Here is a 17,538-nt window from a genome sequence, read left to right as displayed (position 1 = left end):
AAACACAACAGGTACTGGGTATATGCAGTACTGGGCAGTACAATGTGCAGCTCCCTGTCACACACACAGGTAGTCACTGAATGTGCTGGGCTGCTGGCAGTGGCACACACACTATCAATTAGCAAGGCTGTGCATGCAACAAAAGTGTCAGTTTGACACACAGAAAAAAAAAGTACAGGATGAGCTCTGAAAAGAGCTATTGAGGGGTGCTATAAAAGCAATAACAATCAGCCAGGAGCAAGCTAAGCAGCCAAGAACCTAACTAATCTGTCCCTAGAAGAACAAGTCTGCAGCAGCTGTCCCTAGTCTGTCTCTAGCAGGCACACGAGTGAGGCTAATGGCCGCCGCAGCCTGCCTTATATAAAGGGGGGGGTGGGGCTCCAGGGCTTAGTGTAGCCTCAATGGCTACAATGTGCCTGCTGACTGTGATGCAGAGGGTCAAAGTTGACCCTCATAGTGCATTATAGGGCGAATCGAACTTCCGCGAAAGTTCGTCTGGTGCAGGCGAACGCGAACCCCCAAAGTTCGCCTGAAACCGTTCGCCGGCGAACCGTTCAGTACATCTCTACCAGTGACAAAGAGATGAAATGCAATAGAGGTGGAAGGCAAAATTATCATCCAGTCTTTATAGAAATATCTTGTATTTTGCAATAGGTTGATCAGTTTCATAGAAAAAAGCAAATGTGCTCATTAAGAAAAAAAAAGTATAAACACCCATAATTACAAAAGTATAAATCAATTTACTACTAAATAATCTATAAAAGACAATGCGGTGTATGTCCCCGAAGTGCAACCCCCCATAAAAGGACCCAGGATTCAAGCCCCAACACTACCCACAAGCAATACCCCTGACATGGGAGAGAAACCACCACAGGTAAACCTCCCTGCCTTCTACCCTTAGAGCTCTTGTGAAGCAGGCCTGCCTAATAAAGTTATTGATGTCAGCAAAGCAACAGGCTATAGAGCATCTGGCTGGAGAAGTTCATAATATAGCGTATAGCACAATTCCTGAATGCAGACTAAAAAAGCAAAGCGCTGTCATTCAATTCACTAACCGCTCAATACATTTCTCAGTCTCTCCATTAATGATGGCACAAATTCTCATCCAGCACAATCACTATGCACAGCTTAGGCAGCAGGTAGCAGTTCATAGTTCAAAGATATGGACATAGTGTGATAGTAATTCAAAACCGGGTTATACTATTGCTTACCAGCACCCTGGTCAATAAAATGTCCTTCAAACTCACCAGCAAGCATGAAGATACTCAAAATAATTGTGATGGTATTTTTTTACCTACTTGTGGGTACTTTTTCACTTGCAAAATGTTGAAAGAAAAGATGTAAAATTATCTCCTAGGAGAAAACTCAGATGAAAAAAAGTTATATGTTTTCTAAAATCTAAGAACAAGCAAAAACTTACTAAAACCTAGGGACATCGTATTATTTTTATGTAGTTAGTGTCCTGGCTAGGATGTGAACCTGCACCACATATCACCACATTTCTGATGAAGACAAATTGATATATAAATGAACTTTAATAGCACTGGCCAGTGCTATTAAAGTTCATTTTTATATGAATTTGTCTTTATTGAGGTAAGCCACCTCAAACTTTATTTTATTGTTTTTAATAAATTTTTATCCTTTTATGGGTGCCTTTTCATCCTGTTTGTGCACTTTGTCCATTAGTCCTATTACTTTTGTACGTCCATCATCTTTTATAGTGTAAGGAACAGCACAGAACCGCTCTGGAAGCTCCCAAACTCCTTTGTTATAAAACATTTCAGATTTTTGCACATTCATTATGTTATATCACTCCTTCTCGTGAAAACAGTACCCTTTGAGAGACAGGAGAAAGGGTCCTACTTCTTCATATCAGTCTATGAATGCTCTAGGCTACTGCTTGTACCTTCTGTTGGTGTGTTTCCCCAACTAAGTCTGTATTGTTCTTCATTTCTCTTTGCAATCTCTCTTGGCTTTTTTGTAGAGAAAATAAGTCCAGTCCATGCCCACCTTGCTCCAGGGTGAAGTTGGTCATTTGTGTGTCATCAGCATCTCTTTTGTCCTGTTGCACAGATATATTTACTGGAAGCATGCTAGTCCCTTGTAGCCTGGTTTATTTCTGGATCCAGAAGAGAATATTTTTAGCCTTGTATACACACACCTCTCAGCCAAGATGACTTGAATGAACTGCTGTGATTTCTGGTCGCACCCTTTTTGATAAAATAACCCTGTGACCTTTGTAAAAAAATTCCATTTTGAATGTTTATTTCACCTCTAAAACCCCAGTAGTCTTTGACGCGAATAGGAACATTTTTCTTCTACTCTGGCAATCCTCATAGGTCAGTTGTTTTTAAACTGTAGGACTTCAGGATTCTAAATTTCTGGATTGTCTGTAAATGTGCATCGGCCACTCTCAAGTATTTAGCAAAAATCTGTTGAGTCTCTTTGTGAATGGTTTCTTCATTTCACATAGAGTATATTTCATATCTGAGTCCATTTCATTTTTAGACAGTACTGCTCTTGACAGGATTTCTAATGTACATTTAAGTTCCTTTTTTCTAATTGTGTAATTAAAATACTTTTCATCAGTAGCATGTGATTAGATACTGTATATCAGGTGCATACTGACCAAACATCTGATAACAATAGTAAAACATTATTTTTCATTTTGGGCAAATCCTTTGCTGTCTTTGAGGATTTTTGCAATACACAAAAATAATTTTGATTATTTTGATTTTGGTCCCTTTTCACTAACACCACACCTCACAATTTCTTCCTCATTTAAGTCCAAGTATCTCAAAATTACTGGTTGGCAAGAAACAAATTTCTTGATTTGTTCAAGGGCCTCATCATGGCTCGTGTACCAGAACTTTGCACAGTTTGTTGGTTAGTTTTCTTAATAGTTCACATACATAAGTGAGGCAGCAATTTGACTAGGTGTTATACAGAGTCTCTGGTCCACTTGCACACGGTCAGGCTATGGAATTTCCAAATTAGCTCATACATTGTCATGTTGTAAGTGTAAACTCTTAGTAGTTGTGCCATATAAGGTTTTGAAGACAGCCTTACCCTATGCTTCTGCTTATTTAGCTTCATCCTCATCCATCTTGCTCTCTCCATCACTGGAATTCAAATTTCATCAGAATCCATTACTGGTTATTCTTTAGTTTCTCCACAACCATGCATTAGTATGTCATCAGAAATAGTAAGACAGACCTTCTACTGTGTTTCATGTTATCTATACTGCTATTCTTCTGCAGCAGTGGCAAGTCAAAAAGCACTTAACCTAGTATCCAAACAGGGTTCAGAAAGAGGTGAGACACCAGCTACTTTACTCCAATTTAATTTCTGAAATCCATATTAGCATCTAAGTAAGAAATAGTTTTGCTTTTGCAAGGTTTGGGATTACATCACATATGTTTATTTGCTTGCCAGTGCCTTAATCAAATCTTTTGAATCAATAAGCAGCCTTCCAGATTGCAACCAAACTTCTTATCCCTAGTGAGGGTTCTGAAAATCTTTGAAGTACTTTGAGTTTCATTAGTCAGATTAACCTCCACTTTAAATTCAACTATAAAAGCTGACACTTTCCATTAGTGTTGCAATTAAGTTATTTATGTGTCCAGTTTAAGTGGAACTTTCCTGGTAGAAATATAAGTTCTTAGAATATATAATGAGCAGCTATAAACCTACTCTACACACACCTATTTTTGAATATAGTTCTGTCCTGAATGCAACATTAGCAAAAGTGAAATAAAATAGCTCTGGGCAAAGCTCCATTGGGGTACGTTCCTCTCTTTTGCTGTCGCATGGCTGCCAACAGGGCAATAGAACATGTACTGTTGTATAGAGTTTCACCCTATATGCAGTGTTATGTGTAGTAGGGGGTTTACAGTAGAGACTTACCAGCCACTAGAGGTCACATCTGTTTTTGCAGCATTGTGCACTCTCTGCTTCCATGATCTGAGGCTCAGGAAGTAGAGAGCAGGTGGTACTTCCGGTGCTGCAGAAAAGAGATGAGACCTCTAGTGGTTAGAGCTTGAATGAGGTGACTTTTCTATTATAGACCCTTCCTTATGTACAGATCTCTGCATATGGGGGGAACACATCCGTGGGACCACCAGACCACCACCAGTGGCGTAGCTAAGGAGCTGTGGGCCCCGATGCAAGTTTTACATTGGGGCCCCCTAAGCACTCTATACATAACAATGGATTTGGCGCACCAAAACCTGCCAATGAAAACCACAGTGTCAGAGGTGCAAGAAGGGGATAGGAAACAGTTTGTTGATGATTACCACTATTCAAAGTATCTATAGAAGTGAATATTATGAGCACAGGACCAATAGAGAGCTAATTACTGTAGTTGAGGGAGGGCCCTTTGGGGCCCCTCTGGCCCAAGGGCCCCGATGCGGTCGCTACCTCTGCAACCCCTATTGCTACGCCCCTGACCACCACCTTGAATACTATGAAGGATCACAAGACCACCGCCAGGAAAAACTGTGGAGGGACGGGGGAGCAGTAATCCACCACTGAGCAATACTGTCAGGAATGGGGGGAGAATAGTCTGGGGGTGGGGAGACCATTGGACCATCCCCTGGTGGTCCAATGGTCTCCCCACTACTGTGGTGGAATGGGGGGACCACTAGATCACCAGAGAATATTGTGGGGAATGGGGGGACTAATTGGCGTCAAGTCCTGGGAGCTGAGATTAATGGGAAATGCATGTGCCGATGCGCGTGTATCCCGGATGAGTGAGATCAGCCTGCTGGCCTGCGATCGCGGCTGGCAGGCTGTTAGAAATAAAGAAAAAAACATTTCTTTTGGTTTTACAGCGCTGTGATCTAGCGTAGTGCTGTACAGGGGACAGCTTAGTGAGAAAGCTGTCCCCTCAAGTGGCTCACAATGTTATCCCCTCTCATAGGCTGTTGCCTATGAGAGGGGATCAGTGATTGGATCTAGGGGGGCGGGGATGAAAATAAAAAGAAAAAAAAATAAATTTATTTAAAAAAAATCAGAATACAATTAATTAAAAAAATGCTGCAGCAATCAGATGTCACCAACAGAAAGCTCTGTTGGTGGCAAGGAAAGGAGGCAAGATTAATTTGGGTGGTAAGTTGTATGGCCGTGCAGCACACTGTTAAAGCTGCAGTGTGCTGAATTGTAAAAAATCACCATTTTTATTTTTGTTCTCATACATTTTTATTTTTGTTCTCATACATTCTATCAAATACCACAAAAAAAACCACCTGTGAACAGAAACATTGGTTAGTATAGTTTGCAGAATTGGATCATTTTGGCAGAATTTTTACTTCACAGCTTTACAGAAAATGCTATATACTGCAACAATACCAGCATTAACATTAGTGCTCTGTAAAATGTCAAATGGTGCTTCTTTCATAGCGATTTATCAAAGAAATAGCCTAGCTACACATATCTGATATCGATTTACCGTATTTTCCGCCGTATAAGACGCACTTTTTCTCCCCAAAAAATGGGGAGAAAAAGTCCCTGCGTCTTATACGGCAAAGGCAGGGAATCCCCGACTTCCAAACCGCAACCCGCCGCCACGTCGGGGATTCCCTGCACTGCCCCGTGTGTGCTCATTGCTCCCCGTGTGGTCCGCAAACACCCGCCGCCGCTTGTGACTATGTTCCCCCTGGGTGGTCCACAACTGCCGCGTATATGTCCGCAAACACCCGCTGCTTGTGTACATGTCCCCCCTCTGTGGTCCGCAACTGCCCGCTTTTGCCCTCACATGTGTCGCCGCTGTCCCCCTGTGTAAATAGCTGGACCCCGCTCATCTTACCTAAGTCAGTGCCTTCTGCGGGGATCGGAGACCCGCTTGTACCATCACTTGTGTCGCCGCTGTCCCCCGGTGTAAATAACTGGACCGCGCTCATCTTACCTAAGTCAGTGCCTTCTGCGGGGATCGGAGACCTGGCTTCACACACGCGGCTCCCCCTAGTGAAGGCTTCTGCTGATGACGCAGCAGAAGCAATTACTAGAGTGGAAGTGCGGAAGTGAAGCCAGGTCTCCGATCCCCGCAGAAGGCACTGACTTAGGTAAGATGAGCGCGGTCCAGTTATTTACACCGGGGGACAGCGGCGACACAAGTGATGGTACAAGCGGGTCTCCGATCCCCGCAGAAGGCACTGACTTAGGTAAGATGAGCGGGGTCCAGCTATTTACACAGGGGGACAGCGGCGACACATGTGAGGGCAAAAGCGGGCAGTTGCGGACCACAGAGGGGGGACATGTACACAAGCAGCGGGTGTTTGCGGACATATACGCGGCAGTTGTGGACCACCCAGGGGGAACATAGTCACAAGCGGCAGCGGGTGTTTGCGGACCACACGGTAGGCAAAATGGGGACACCTAGGGACAGAATGACACACACTAGGGACATAATGAAGACAGCAGGACACGTACTGGGGACATACAGGGAACACCTGAGGACAGCAGGACATACACTATAGGGACAGCAGTGAACATTCCTGGGACAGCAAGACACACTAGGGACATACTGGGGACAGCAGGGTATATACCAGAGACACACTGGAGACATACTGGGGACTGCAGAGCACACACTTACTGGGGGCAGCAGGGGACATACTGGGGACAGCAGAACACACATTAGGGACTTACTGGGGGCAGCAGGGGACATACTGGGGACAGCAGGACACACACTGACATACTGGGGACAGTAGTACACACACTTGGGACAGAAGGGGACACAGTACGACACCAATTGGGGGAGAACATCAACAAGACGCTCCTGGAACATGGACGCACCAGGTTTAGTATATTTCTTTTTTTTCCTTGTTTTTTGCCCCCTAAACCTAGGTGCGTCTTATATTCCGGAGCGTCTTATACGGCGCGAAATACGGTATTTGGAAGGAGTTGCTGAATCATTTTCAGGGCAAATTTCTACTACACTCCAAAGTATGTCTGTGAAAAAGCACAAGAACTGACATATCTCAATAAAAAAAATAATTTTTTTATTGAGATATGTCAGTTATTCTGCTTTTTCACAGACCTACTTTGGAGTGTAGTAAAAACTCACCCCAACAATGATTCAGTAACTCCTTCCGAATAAAATGATATCAGATATGTGGGTCTACATTGTTTTTATAGTTAAAAGCAGTATCCAGAAAATGTTGTCTATAATTGAGCTTTCAGAGAGCATAAATCACATGCTTATATGTTCCAGCATAGGCCGCTCACAATGACGTATGAGGTAAAAAGTCTGTCAAATTCCTGCCAAAATGACTTCATTAACCCTCCTGGCGGTTTGCAAAAAAATCGCCAGGGGGCAGCAAATCTTTTTTTTTTAATTTTTTTTTTTTTTTTCATGTAGCGAGACAAAGTCTCGCTACATGATAGCCGCTGCTCAGCGGCATCCCCCAAGCCCCTCCGATCGCCGCCGGCGATCGGAGATCCGGAGATCCCGTTCAAAGAACGGGATCTCCTGGAGGGCTTCCCCCGTCGCCATGGCGACGGGCGGGATGACGTCACCGACGTCATCGACGTCGTGACGTCAGAGGGGACTCCGATCTGCCCCATAGCGCTGCCTGGCACTGATTGGCCAGGCAGCGCACGGGGTCTGGGGGGGGGGGGGCGGCCGCGGCGAGAGGAATTGCGGCGGATCGGCGGGTAGCGGCGGCGATCGGGCACTGCACGCAGCTAGCAAAGTGCTAGCTGCGTGCAGCAAAAAAAAAATTATGCAAATCGGCCCAGCGGGGCCTGAGCGGTGCCTTCCGGCGGCATAGCCCGAACTCAGTTCGGGCTTACCGCCAGGAAGGTTAAGTAAACTAAACCCCCTGAGGTATCATTCGATGGGTGCATTTATAATTTTGGCTGTATAGATTATTGGTGAAATTTGAGGGAATGTATGACAACAAAATAAAAAATGCATTTTTCATTTTATTGTCTTATATTCCATCAAGTTTCACCAATAATCTATACAGCCATAATTATCAATGCACCCATCGAATGATACCTCAGGGGGTTTAGTTTACTGAATGAAGTCATTTTGGTGGGAATTTGACATACTTTTTACCTCAGACTTATTATTATTTTTATTATTATTTAGTATTTATATAGCGCCGATATATTATGCAACGCTGTACAGTATATATATATATATATATATATATTGTCTTGTCACTAACTGTCCCTCAAAGGAGCTCACAATCTAATCCCTACTATTATCATATGTTTGTATTATGTAGTGTAAGTACTGTAGTCTAGGACCAATTTAGGGATGAGCCAATTAACTTATCTGTATGTTTTTTGGGGATGTGGGAGGAAACCGGAGTACCAGGAGTACCGGAGTACCAGTAAGCCTGTGATCCTCAAGTAATATAATTAGTTTACTAATGCACATGGTAACAACAAAACATCCTAGAAACTAGCCTTTATAGAAAACCCCATGGACAATAAAACAATAGGGACTACACCACAGCCAAAAGACTATTGATATCTTTAAATTGTTGGTTAATTTTAAACCTGTGCGCTTCCTCTCCTCTACTGGGCTGGGAGCTGCCACTGTGGAACAAAATTGTAAGCCCTCCCCAAAGATAATACCTACCACATTATTTGGGGCTAAAATGAATATAAGACAGTGTCTTATTATCGGGGAAACACGGGTATGTACTCTGAAGTGAATGTCTGCATTATATGAATACATAATAATAATAATAATCATAATAATAATGATGATAATTTATGTATAAGCTCTGGATAAAGCACTACTAAGAAATGGAGAAAGTATCCGAAGGACCACTTGCTAATTTAATGGGTTAGCAGGTATGGGATCTCAAGTAAATATGGATTGAGCTGACCTAAGAAAACCCTGTTTCAAAAGGAGCATTGTTATTTCTGGTGCTGTTCCTCTAGGAAACAAAAGACAAAAATATCTATGCAAACAAAAAGAAAAATATTAAGATTTCTGTAAATTTGTATTTTCATAAAAAAAAATAATAATAATAATAACACTAGCATCTCAGTACTTTCCATACTTTCCAGAATTTTTTTTGATGAGGAGCTGATCTTTTTTCTATTTTATATTCCAGGTCCTGCTGTAAGGTTCAGCAAATTCAACATATCAAGTCCTAAACCACCTCCTGTTTTAGGCCAACACACTGTTGAAGTTTTGAAAAAAGTACTGGGATATGATGATGACTACATTGCTGATCTCATACAAACCAAGACAGTATCTCAAAATGTGGTCAACTGATAACACAACAGAATAGAATCTTTTCATAATTTTAAACTATTTGAACAATAATTTAGTGGCAATCTTTACCATGTTTTATAAAGTACATGCTTTAAATGTATTTTTTGACAAATAAAAGATTAATTAAAACATATACTGTAATTCCTTTTTTATTTTCCTCCTTAGCTGTAATCCCGAGTAAGGCTTGGGACGGAAATCCGCAGCTCAGAACCATAATCCGTGCCTGAGTGAGTTATATATACAGGAGATGCTGCAGATCTTTCTGTGGTATGTTTTTATTTGTTATTTTTAGGGTCTAAAGGCTTGTGAAAAAGTTGCGCGGCTTTTAGACCCTAAATCTGGAAATAATTATAATGCCAGGGAAGATGAATAAACTTCTAATTGCTGTTGTAATAAACAGCCCAGGTTTATATCCCGGTGTTGTCCCCTTGCCACATCTGATAGTTTTTTTTTAATGTCATGTTGAAGTTTTTAAAACATAAATTGGTCAGGAATATTGGACTTTCATTGAATATTATATGATTGTTGAATACAGAGCATATAAGAATCAGGCAAGGAATGCACTAAAACAGAATAAACAGGAAAATTAAAAGGAAACCTGGAACACCAGGTACAGTATAACCATATCTCACTTGAGAGGAGCTTTTAGAGGAAACCAAAGTGAACTTCGGGTGACAAATCAAATCCAAGGAGAAGGAAGCCTCTGGACCCTCCAGAGGCTTCCCACACTGTCCTCTGAACCTTCAGGAACATTAGGCCAAGCTCCTCTTCTGGTTCAAGCATGGCCATGCTACACCTGTGCAAGCATGGCCGCACCAGCGCAGTGGCATGGAGCCTGTCCTGCATGAGTGGCTCTGGCTTACTGCTCTGGCGTAGCCCTTCTTGCTCACATCTGAAGAGGAGCTGAGCCTGATGTTCATTTTAACAAGTTCTTGTTGGAATTCTTTAGGAGTAGGGGGATGTACTCGACAACTGGGGACCGAAGTATGGTGTGGAAAGCCTCTATAGGATCCAGAGGATTCCCTCTTCTTAGGTTGGTATTATTTTTTGTACAAAAGGTTCCTGTCTGTTACTTCCTGATGTGCCCTTTTTACCTGTTCTTGGCACAAGCTCTGCCTGACAAATAAATGTTTTACTATGCCTCCAAAGTAACACATTAGTTAAAGATATGTATCAGTTCATAGACAGAATTTTTCCAGATCTCCATGCTTACATGCTACGTCTTCAGTAGAGATGGCCCAAACGGTTCGCCGGTGAACGGTTCCAGGCGAACTTCCGGGGTTCGCGATCGTGGAGAACTGCAAACTTTTCCGGAAGTTCGAATCGCCCTCATAGTGCATCATGAGGGTCAATTTTGACCCTCTACATCACAGTCAGCAGGCACATTGTAGCCAATCAGGCTACACTCCCTCCTGGAGCCACTCCCGCCATTATAAAAGGCAGGCAGCATCAGGCATTGGACTAACTCATGTGCCTGCATTAATTAGAGAAGGGTGAGCTGTTATGCAGACTCACATAGGGAAAGCTTAGTTAGGCTCTTGTAGGCTTGTTAGCTTGCTCCTTGCTGATTCTTATTGCTAAAAAAGCACCCCTCAACAGCTCTTTTGAGAGCTAATCTTGTTCTTGTGATCTATTTTTTTTTTTGTGTTGCCCACTTGCATTATATACAGCCTTGTCAGTCAGTCGCAGCTGGCCTTTGGCCACTTGGTGGTATAATTACTGCTGTGCCAGGTGCACATTATAATACCCATCACTGCATATTATACCTACTACCTGTTGTTCACTTCAGTGCACCCACCTACCTACGTGAGCGCACGCAGTGTCACTGTGCCTGTCAGGTATATGCAGTGATGGGTATTACAATGTGCACCTGTCACACACACACAGGTACCGATTACCTGTTGTTCACTTCAGTGCACCCACCTACCTACATGACCGCACGCAGTGTCACTGTGCCTGTCCGGTACCTGTCTGTGTGTGACAGGTGCACATTGTAATACCCATCACTGCATATACCTACTACCTGTTCACTTCAGTGCACCCACCTACCTACGTGAGTGCACGCAGTGTGATATACCACTCCGTGCATACCTGTTAACTGCACCTGTGTGACTGCACATTGTATTAGTCAAGTCAGTGCATACCTTTCACTTCATCCCCCCCCCCCCCCCCCGATATGGACAAAACAGGTAGAGGCAGACCCAGAGGAAGGCCACCCGGCAAGTCTGTGGGAGGTCGTGCTGATGTGATTTTGTGCGGCCCCAATTGACAGCTGGGAAGTTAATGTATGCATAAGGAGCCAGTTTCATTGGCTCCTTACCATGTGATCACTGTGAGCCAATCACAGTGATCACTGGGCAGAAAGCAAGTTGCTTTCTCACCCGCCCTCCCTGTCAGACTGTCAGCGATCTCTGATAGAAAGAGCTACAGCTGCTGTGTCTGTGTCTCACAGACCGTTTTAGTGTGAAAATAAATTATTTTTTAAACTATTTTACCCCTTTGATCCCATCCTAACCCCTCTGATCCCTTCCCAACCACCCACCTAGAGTGTTAGTGTAGTCTAGGTGTAGGGTATACTGTATCTATCATATTTTACAGTGTAGATCGGTGTCGAAAGGAGTGTAGAGATTATATATATATATATATATATATATATATATATATATATATATATATATATATATAAAACTGCTACTACTTATCATGCAAACAGGAAACTCAGGAGGAGGGGCTGGGAGCAGCTAACCTGATAGTCATATACTTGTAGAGTTAAGGAAAAGTGGGGGGAAGGCTGCGCATCCCTAAACACATGCTGAAATTGAATGGTTAATCGCATAGGCATACACCGCCTCTATTAGACTGAAAAATGCATGCCCTGCATCCAAAACAAGTGCTAACATTTGTTACACTAGAAGGAACTTTAGATTCCAATATGGTTTGCATGCAAAGTATAATGTACTAGACACTTGCGCCACGGTGAGGCAAACCTCCGGGCAAGTGACCTAACCTAAATTTAAAACCTTTGGAGCAGCTAAGCAAAACAATTTGTAACTTACATTTTGCTGTACAGCGAGGAGAGGGCCAGCGCATACCACAAAAGCTGCATCTGAAATGACAACCAGCTCATGTGTGCAGCATCTCTAATAGGCTTTCTGCACACTTCGCATTCAATTCAGATGCAAATCATATGCAAAACTGCTACTACTTATCATACAAACAGGAAACTCAGGAGGAGGGGCTGGGAGCAGCTAACCTGATAGTCATATACTTGCAGAGTTAAGAAAAGTGGGAGGAAGGCTGCGCATCCCTAAACACATGCTGCAATTGAATGGTTAATCGCATAGGCATACGCTGCCTCTATTAGACTGAAAAATGCATGCCCTGCATCCAAAACAAGGCAGCAATATCCATAGACACTTCAAATTTCTCCCCAATGGATTTCTTTCAGCTGATAATATCGGATGAGCTCTTGGTGATGATTGTGGAGCAAACAAATCTGTATGCTCAGCAACACATCGCTGCTCACCCAGGGTCCAGTTATGCAAAGCCCGGTCACTGGAAGCCCACCACAATCCCTGAATTCAGAACATTTTTTAGGGCTTTTCCTGAACATGGATATCACCAAAAAACATAACTATAAAGACAACTGGAGCAAGGTATCCATCCATCACATGGGCATATTTTCATGTACTATGTCCAGAATCAGAATCAGAATCAGAATCTGATTGGCACGTACAGGATACAGATAGGAAATATATATATATAAAATACATCAGGAGAATCAACATTATATCACACATTATAGAAAAAATTATCTTAAGAGGTGCGCTGGACAAATAAATTTCCACTGTGGGAAGTTAAACAATTATATCATATTTTATTTTCATATATCCAAATGTTTTAAATACACATCTATTAAAATATACATGAGCAAGCACACTTATTGAGATTTCAACACATCCACACCTCCAACCTTATAGGTGGAGAACACTCAATGCATCCGCACTACCACACTAGGCATATTGGTTCCCTTTTAAAAATATTTTCAAATTGATAGAATCAAAAAATATTAAAGTTGTAGAACAAAGTTGCATATATATATATATATATATATATATATATATATATCTTAAAAATATGTATCCAAAAGAATGGGACTATAGTGCCTGTACAGGGAGTTATATAAATGTCCCAATTTTCAATAACTGTGTGCAAATGGTCCCAGTGTTTCTTGCAAATATTCAGCCCAATTGTCCCAGTTCCTATGACACTGCACTCCCTCACATGGGGTCTATAGGCATCCAGCAACAACTAAGGGCCCTTAGAGCGTTTATTTCACCTCCTGTAGTGTTTACTCAATGAGGGATCGTGATGTTCCAATTCCACATGAGCTGACAATGGATCATCCAGCTCAGATGGTCAGTCCGTGCAGACACACATCAAATCAGCAGCGAGGAGTCCTCTCCCACCGCCGCATCTCACTCCAAGACAGGCTTCCGGTTCCTCCGCTCCTCCGTGATGACGTCACTTCCTATGGTGCGTCTCACTTACACTGCCCGAATTACTTCCCTGCGTTCCACTTGATCGACGCTATATTGTACGTTCTCCTCAGACGGATAGCAGGCAAAAGTACACTAGGCTGTAGATAGGTTGTAGATAGAATGGGGCGCCCCTTCAACTCTACTGCAGTGTAGGATTTAGATTATTTGTCCAGCGCACCTCTTAAGATAATTTTTTCTATCCTGTGTGTTCGGTGGGGAACGGGGGTTAACCCCACCTGAGAAGGTTGCAGCTGAGGACAATAATATATAGTTAATTTACACAATTAATTGCTCAGGCAGCGCCCTCTGTTTTTGTATATTATATCACACATTACATACAGAGAAGCATAAAAAAACACAAAATTTTTGCATCATTGCAAAACACTCAAAAAATTATCGCTGGGCTTAGCGCTGCTATGTGTATGTGCAGTGGCAGCAGCATGGTCACGTTGTGGTGGGGAGTGCGTGGAGAGAGTTCAGTGAGTTGACAGCTGAGGGGAAGAAGCTGTTCCTGTGTCTAGTGGTCCTGGTGTAGATGGACCGATACCTCCGGCCCAAAGGAAGCTGGCTGAAAAACCGGTTGCCTGGGTGTGAGGGGTCATTTGCAATCCTCAACGCTCTGGAGCACAGCCTTGAGTGGTAGAGGAGGTCCAGAGCGGGTAGCAGTTTTCTGATAACTCGCTCCGCTGATGACTCTCTGCAGTTTGTATCTGTCGCTGGCGGAGGAGCCGGCATACCAGACTAGGATGGAAGATCAGAGGACAGATTCAATTGTAGCGGAGTAGAAGCTGGTCAGAAGTTTTGGGGACATGCCGAACTTCTTGTTGGCGGAGAAATAATAACCTCTGCTGTGCTTTCCTCTGGACGGAGGAGGTGTTGGCCTTCCACTTCAGGTCATTGGAGATGGTTGTGCCCAGAAGTCGGACACATGGAACTCTTTCAACTTCTTTGTCATCAACACGTTTTCTGACAATATTGCGTTTCCTGCATTTTAATGATAACGCCCAGTGTGCATCCAGTACCAGCCCAAATTTTGATCGGCTTTATAAAGTCCGTCCCCTTATCAATTATTTTTCCCAAAAATTTTCAGAGCTATACACGCCTGAAAAAAATATTTCCATCGATGAACCCCTCATACATTTCACCGGACGTCTGGCCATAAAGCAGTACATACCCTCAAAATGCACGAGGTATGGCGTCAAAATGTACAAGCTTTGTGAAAGCACCAGTGGCTATACCTGGGCCTTCAGGATTTATGAGGGGAAGGACAGCCAATTAGAGCCCCCTGGGTGCCCAGATTATATCGGCACAAATGGGAAAGTGGTGTGGGACTTAATTACCTCATTGCTAAATAATGGTTATAATCTCTACCTGGACAACTTCTATACAAGTTTACCCTTTTTTAAACACCTGTTCAGCCACAAAACCCCTGCTTGTGGTACAATGAGATCGAACTGTAAAGGCTTCCCACAGACGCTAGTCAACAAGCGCCTTGAAAGAGGCGAGTCACAGTATCTTTGCAGCGATGAAATGCTGGCGGCGAAATATAAGGACAAAAGGGATGTGTACATGCTTTCTACAATACATGCAGCAGCAAATGCACCAACCAGGACAGCTGGTGTACAGAAGCCATTATGTATCCACGAGTACACCCAGTACATGGGAGGTGTGGACTTCAAAAACCGTCTTGTACAGTCACACCTGGCCTTGCGCAAGTCAAAGTACTGGTATAAAAAGGTTGCAATTTATTTAATTCAAGTGGGCATAGTTAATTCTTGGATACTCTACAAAAAGTCCACAAACAGTGGTACCTATAAGTCTTTCCTGGAGACCATAGTTATCGCACTGCTGGAACCATCAGATGAAGGCCCAAGTACAAGAAGTGATGCAGTTGCCAGACTTTCTGGGAAACATTACCTTGTAAAAATTTCACCAACCGCCTGCAAAGAATATCCGCAGAAAAGATGCAGGGTTTGCTCTAAGCAGAAAAGGAGCGTACTCAGTCGATATCACTGTACAGATTGTCCTGAAAAACCTGGACTGTGTATGAAAGATTGTTTCCAGAAGTACCATTCCTCCATAAAATTTTAAATTGTTTCCCCCAAAATTACACTAAATTTCTCAGAATCAGCAGAGGTGTACCACTCTTCAACATTTTAATTTTTTTCCCCAAAATTCCAGTGTCTGCAAAAAAAAAAAAGGCAGAAAACCAGGCATATTTGAAGAAAAAAAAATGTTTGTTCCCATACATTCCATCAAATTCCACCAATAATCTATGCAGCCAAAAATTTCAGCATACCCATGGATGGATGTATTATAGGATGTAGTTGACTGCATAGTGACATTTTGACTGAATTTTTACAACTTCAGTATATCCCAACTTTACTAAAAGTGGTGTACGCTGCAAAAAACAAACCTGTCTCTTCTGTTCTTTGAAACCTGAGGAGGGAACAACTTTTTTCTAGCCCTACTATTTACTGCAGCAACACAGCCTAGCCACACATATGTACAATCATTTTATTCAGTTTCCTCCCACATCCCCAAAAAACATATAGATAAGTTAATTGGCTCATCCCTAAATTGGCCCTAGACAACAGTACTTACACTACATAATACAAACATAGACATATGATAATAGTAGGGATTAGATTGTGAGCTCCTTTGAGGGACAGTTAGTGACAAGACTATATATATATATATATATATATATATACTGTACAGCGCTGCATAATATGTCGGCGCTATATAAATACTAAATAATAATAAAAATAATAAGTCTGAGGTAAAAAGTATGTCAAATTTCCACCAAAATGACTTCATTCAGTAAATTGTACCCGATTCCAGATCTTCAGGGAGTGTAAAAGAATTGGGTTTTTAATACATTTATTTTGAGTGCTTGAGAGCCAAAGTAAATTGTGGCTAGATACAGGGGCACAGATTGCACTCTCAACGTCGCGCCATATAGGAGGGTGGTTTTTTTCATGCCATACTGTTAACTGAGCAACTTGCGCTGATTTGTAATAGGTTGAAAAATTGGGGACACCCATGCCTCCGTCCGCCGTGAGGCGAAACATAGTATCTCTCGATATTCTGGGGCCATTTGTTTTCCAGATAAAAGAGCAGAGAGTTGATTGCACCTTTTTGAGAAAAGAGGGGGGAACGGGTATTGGTAAAACTCGAAAAGCATACAGAAATTTAGGAAGAATTGACATTTTAATAGCTGCTATCCGACCCAGCCACGATATCATATATCTTTTCCAACACTCTAATAATTGTGTGACCTCAGATAGAAGGTTAGGGTAGTTGGCCTTAAATAAGGAATCATATGAATTAGTTAAATAGATTCCCAAATATTTTAATTTATAGGGTTCCCATTTGAATACGTACGTTTTCTGTAGGTCAAGGACGAGGTCCTCTGGTAGAGTGATGCTTAGTGCTTTAGATTTGAGACTATTTATTTTTAAGCCCGACAAATCCTTAAATGTCAGAAGAACATCTGCAAGGTTGGAAAGAGATATGCGGGGGTCCGTAAGGGAAAGAATGACATCATCCGCATACATGCAGAGTTTGTGTTGGTGGCCTCCCACTTCAATACCATGAATATCAGGGTGATTATTAATCAAAAGGGCAAGGGGTTCCATGATTAGGGCAAATAATAAAGGGGATAGAGGGCATCCTTGTCGGGTGCCTCTGCCTATTAGACTTGTACCCGTTATATTTGACAAAGGCGCTAGGAGAATGATATAGTGCTTTAGTCCA

General features: G+C 42.5%; 1 protein-coding gene across 2 annotated transcripts in view; it reads left to right on the top strand.

Moving 5' to 3' along the window:
- Positions 1–9,371, top strand: part of SUGCT (succinyl-CoA:glutarate-CoA transferase) — a 1,486,943-nt gene extending 1,477,572 nt beyond the window's left edge. The window contains exon 14 of one of the 2 annotated variants that reach the window (XM_068236374.1): positions 9,075–9,371. In XM_068236374.1, the coding sequence (XP_068092475.1) occupies positions 9,075–9,238 (164 nt within the window). In that variant the 3' untranslated portion in view covers positions 9,239–9,371. Of the gene's footprint in view, positions 1–1,984; positions 2,054–9,074 lie in introns of those variants that run through there. The other variant, XM_068236376.1, reaches the window with a different exon arrangement.
- Positions 9,372–17,538: the final 8,167 nt, after the last annotated feature.

This window comes from Hyperolius riggenbachi, chromosome 5 (assembly GCF_040937935.1).
Source record: "Hyperolius riggenbachi isolate aHypRig1 chromosome 5, aHypRig1.pri, whole genome shotgun sequence".
Taxonomy (NCBI): domain Eukaryota; kingdom Metazoa; phylum Chordata; class Amphibia; order Anura; family Hyperoliidae; genus Hyperolius; species Hyperolius riggenbachi.
The sequence above is the reverse complement of the archived record's forward strand: the minus strand, read 5'-3'. Positions and strand labels throughout refer to the sequence as shown.